At 46.9% G+C, this 5,015-nt stretch overlaps 1 protein-coding gene across 1 annotated transcript in view; it reads right to left on the minus strand.

Annotated features, from left to right (window-relative positions):
• HYDIN (HYDIN axonemal central pair apparatus protein) overlaps window positions 1–5,015 on the minus strand; it is a 355,182-nt gene that overhangs the window by 76,850 nt on the left and 273,317 nt on the right. Inside the window, exons 43-44 of the mRNA XM_019653707.1 lie at window positions 3,611–3,794; window positions 1,036–1,177 (exon numbers count right to left, since the gene is read on the minus strand). Of these exons, the coding sequence (XP_019509252.1) occupies window positions 1,036–1,177; window positions 3,611–3,794 (326 nt within the window). The remainder of the gene's footprint in view (window positions 1–1,035; window positions 1,178–3,610; window positions 3,795–5,015) is intronic.

Raw genomic sequence — 5,015 nt, forward strand, 5'->3', positions numbered from 1 at the left:
ACGCGCCACTCGGCCAGCCCAGATTTGCACTTTCTAAGTCCACTATGAGATGAATGCCTGGAAGCAACGGCCTGGATGAGAAAGAATCCCAAAGCTAGGCTTTTCATACATCTGGAGGGCTGGGCATTTTTTCAATGGACCAAGCCGAACAAGAGCTGAGGGTACACTGCAGGGGCAGAGAGGACATAAAAGCTCTTTTGGGGTCAGTGGGAGGAGTTTGGAGGTACACACAGAGGAGAGAAGAAAGGGGATTGAATTATAGGCAAGCATCTTGGCTCTGTCCCCCTCCAATGTTTAGAATCCTAGGGAGGGATAGGAAATAGAAGGCCCCTCCCCGGGGACATTTAAAGATCTCAGGGCAGAAAGGACATGGATCCCACTGCCACCTATATCTGAGAGCCTGAGATAGTGGCCCTGTGTCCTCTGGGCCCAGGTGGTGTGGAGGGACCCAGTCGTTCCTGTGTGATCCCCAGTGATGGGCACAGAAGGTGGCTTAGAGCGCTGGCTTGGGAGCACGCCCAGGGTCTCTGGTGAACTGCCCAGGCCGAGGATCAAGTGGGAGAAACAGCTAGACCTCAGGGGATGGACAGCACCTCCAAAGGCCAAGATAGCAGCCAGGGAAGGGGAAGAAATGGCTGAGTTCTGGGGAGCAACCACCATGCCCATGTCAAGAGAGTGGCCCCTGGGTCACCAGCTGTGGACTCCTGAGCAGAGGCTGATGAGCCACACCTAGGGTGCAGCTGTCAGAGGGATCCAGTGGAAGCCCCAGGACAGCACTGGGGCCCCAAACCCCTCCCCCTATTATATGATACAGCCTTCCTCCTAGTCCCAAGTACCCCTCCCCCCCATAGAGAAGGAAGAGGAGAATGGGAGAAACCCTGCAAGGTGTGGGCAGGATGTTTTCCTGCTCTCAGCAGGTCATCCCGGCTCTCCTGTGGCTTTTGCTGCCACCCTGAAGGACAACCCCAGTCTCGATGATGACGGGCTGTGTGCTCAGAGGGAGTCCCTTCGGCTGAGGCCAGCCCTGATTCTCACCTCTTCTTCCTCTCCCGGAGGGCCTGCTGAACCTCTCTATCGAACACGGTTTTCTCCTCCTCTGTCAAGGCCTCATATTCTTCCTCATCCATATTTTGGAGACGCTCCTTTTCTTTCTCAAGCATTTCCCTGCGTTTGTGCTCTGTGGGGGGAACAGAGACAGGAAGGTGAGGAAAAGTTGCTCACAGCTTTGGCTGCAGGTTCCCCTATGGCTCAGCTCTCAGCCTGAACAGGCTTCGGGGGTCTGTGACAGTGAGAGGTGGCTGGTGTGGCAGCAGCATTCCTAATCTCTGGTGGGACTTCCCTCATTCACACAGTTCTGAAATTGGCCTCCATCTGTTTCCTGTCTCCAGGCTGAAGAGTGAGCCCAAGTGTGTCCATGTCCTAATCCCTAGACCCTGTGAATATGTTACCTTACGTGGCAGGAAGGATTTTGCAGGTGTGATTAAGTTAAGGGCCTTGAGTTGGAGAGATTTTCCTGGATTATCTGAGTGGTCCCAATATAATTATAATCACCAAGGGCCATAGTCAGAGAAGGTGACATGAGGTCAGAGGGCTGTGAGGTAGGGGCCATGAGCCACGGAGGCAGGCAGCCTCTGGAAAGTGGAAAAAGTAAGGAAATGGGTTCCCCACTAGAGCTTCCAAAGGAACGTAGCCCTGCTGACACCTGATTTGAGAACTTCTGACCTCCAGAGCTGTAAGATAATAAACCAGTGCTGTTTCAGGTCACCAAGTTTGCAGGAATTTGTTGCAGCAGTGATAGGAAAGTAATATGCCACCTACGGACTTTACCATCATGAGCATATGCCACCAAAGAGCTCAGGGTGACACAGCCATTTGCAGACCAAAGGGATCACCTTCCGCACGCTGCAGAGTCCGGGTCCACACTCAGCACAAAGGCACTTGGTTTCTTTTCCACACTTTCCACACCTCACGGGGACAACATCCTCACCTATGCTCTCGTTTTAGCTTTGGGCTCAGAGATCAGCCTTTTGAGTCCTTTCTCTGACGTTTACCAAGGGATAGTAACAGATAAGAATAATAATTCCTCCTTCCTTGGGCTGTTGTGGGGATCAAACAAGCAATCATGTAAAGCACCTAGCCCAGTCCCTGGCACACTCATAAAAGTTCAATAAAAATTAGATTTTAGGGGCAGCCGGTTAGCTCAGGTGGTTAGAGCACAGGCTCATAACACCAAGGTTGCCAGTTTGATTCCCACATGGATCAGTGAGCTGCACCCTCCACAACTAGATTGAAAACAATGACTTAACTTGGAGCTGATGGGTCCTGGAAAAACACACTGTCCCCCAATAAAGTTAAAAAATTAAAAAAAATAGATTTTAATATAATAATATTGTTACAGTATGTTGTCTCAGGGCTTTTTCGAATGTAGATGATTGAGAGGAGGGGAGTCCATATGCAACCATGAAAAACTTCAATCTACAGATAATTGAGAAAATTTCTTTCAAGTTGATTATTATGGGGAGATGAGCTTTCTGGAAAACTAGGAACTTGGAGGTTGAAATATTGCTGGGAGATGCCTGGTTGTTTTTTCTAATTACTTTTCTCTGAATGAGAATATAAGGAGTATTTGAATTCTGCTTAAGAACTAAGGGAGCTCGGTGTTTATAAATATTTCCTTCAACGGAAAAACATTATAATTTGTGTAGACTGCTCCAGAAATGAGGAAGGGCAGTGACATGGATGGAGATGAGGACACAGCAGGGCTCTGCCTCCCAGAGACAATGTCACCTCCTCCCTTGGGGTCAAAATTTTCTAGGTCTGCTTCTAATTCTAACTAAATTGGGAACTTATTGCGTTAACATTCCTCTCTCTCTGTGTGTGTGTGTGTGTGTGTGTGTGTGTGTGTGTATTATTTATTAATCAGTGATTTTTTTTCCAGGCCACTGGTGTAATGGTGGAAAAAGCAAAGGCTTTAGAGTTACACAGACCTTAGTGATTTGCTATGTGATCTTACACAAGCCTTTCGATATCTCTGAGCCTCATTTTCCCATCTGCCAAATGGAGATCACATGCCATTTAAAGACACCTAAAGTATACAAAAGGTCTGCTGCAGTGCCTGGTACACAGTAGGCTAAAATGTAGAAGCTGTTTTATAAAGTTTAGCAGCACCTTTAGTTTTATAGGAAAGGCACAGTTGGCTTCAACAAAACCAACAAGCTAATCAGTCACCTGAATCAAGACAGGACCTGTGATGTGTTTCCATCAGGTTAGTGGTAATTACAGAGGAGGTGAATGTGAATACTCTGATACTGGGGGAAAGAGGGATGTGTCTGTTGTCAGAAGAGCTGAGTTCTGTACAGATTACAGATTCATTCTGTAATCTCCCAACAGGTTCCTTCTATCTCAATATCCTCACATGCAAATAAGAACTTCCAGCCACCTCACGGGGCAGACACGGGGCACCAATGAGATGGCAAGTATAATAGTTTCATTTAAGCCCAATGGGTTATCCTGGCAGGGAGGCATTTAAGAAAGCCTAACGCTCTGTTTAGCGGAAAGGCCTGCTAGGGCCCATGGAGGCCAGTCCAGGAGGGTTCGGGGCCTTGCTTGCCTTCCAGCTCCTTTTTGGCTTTCTCCTGGGCCTTCATGGCTGCGTAATCCTGAGCCATGTTGAGAACGTAGATGTGCTCCCGGTTGCCGATGGCCTTCAGCAGGCACAGGAGGCCAATGGCTCCATTCCGAGCAAAGAGCGTCTCGAGGCTATCGAACACCACCCCTCGGTAGCAATCACTCAGCTGAAACCAGAAAGAGCAAAGGCAGTTACCATGGCCACAGGCCATCTGTTCTCTACAAAGTTGCTTTTGTGGGTGCTTTTTACGAGTGCTGCAGTTGGTTCTACAGACCTACTGGGCCTTGATGGAAATACCATTGAACTGCCTGCTAAATTCAAGGTGCTGGTGTGAAACAAAAGAGAAAAATAAAAATATTTTATCAGTCATGGAAGATCTTTATCACACACAGCTGTAGAAAAACAAGGGTTTATTCTGTCTCTATAGAAATAAGGAAAACAAGCTAACTGTTCAAGTGAGGGTTTGGAAAGATCCATGAGATCTGGGGAAGGAGGATGCAGAGGAAAGATGTCCCCACGCACAGAGTAAAAGGCAGCAAGGACGGTAGTGGCAGATGGGTCATTTTTATCTTTCTTAGTGGGATTACTGCCTTGGAGTGTAACAATTTTGGTCACATGAACCACTGATGAGCAGCCTCTGCTATGCTGCAGTGTGACCCAAAGTGTAGCATAGACGGGTCCCCACTGGCCAAAAACTGGTTATGACCAGAGTTTGGTGAGACAAGAATTTTGTGTCAGAGCATGAATCAAATGCATCTCTAAATACAGCATTTCATTTGGCTGCTATTTCTTTTTCTTTGTAGCAAGGCTTTGTTGATGCAGGAAGCAGTGTGAGCTCCATAGCTCATCGAAGACCAGTACTTTGAGTAGCACCGCTCTACTAGCTGACTCTGGGCTGTACCAGTGGTTCTCTGCCTTTAATCTCACTGCACGAAACATCTGCACACTTCCTAGACCACCTTGCTCCAATCAGTTGAGAATGACAATATCTGTAACACAGCAGCAGTCCGAACCTTAACATGAATCACTTCTGGTGATGATATTCCTCCTCTTTGGGGAAACTCAAGTCTGATTTTGATGTATTTAAATGTGCAATGAATATTGTGGCCCAGTCTGCAAAACCAAAGCAGACACAGAGCACTGGGACCTGGTGAGCAATTTAGCTTTCTGTAAACCATATGCAGCAAACAGGCTTAAGTAGTACCCTTCCAAATCCTACTGATTTTGTTTTCTTTAACTGTGTAACACTGACAAAAATTAAAATAGCTTCTGACTTTAAAAGCAATATGTAACTACAAGGCCACAGTAATCAAAACAATATGGTATTGGCATAAAAATAGGCATATAGATCAATGGAACAGAATAGAAAGCCCAGAAGTAAATCCAG

This window comes from Hipposideros armiger, unplaced genomic scaffold, assembly GCF_001890085.2.
Source record: "Hipposideros armiger isolate ML-2016 unplaced genomic scaffold, ASM189008v1 scaffold_9, whole genome shotgun sequence".
Classification (NCBI taxonomy): Eukaryota; Metazoa; Chordata; class Mammalia; order Chiroptera; family Hipposideridae; genus Hipposideros; species Hipposideros armiger.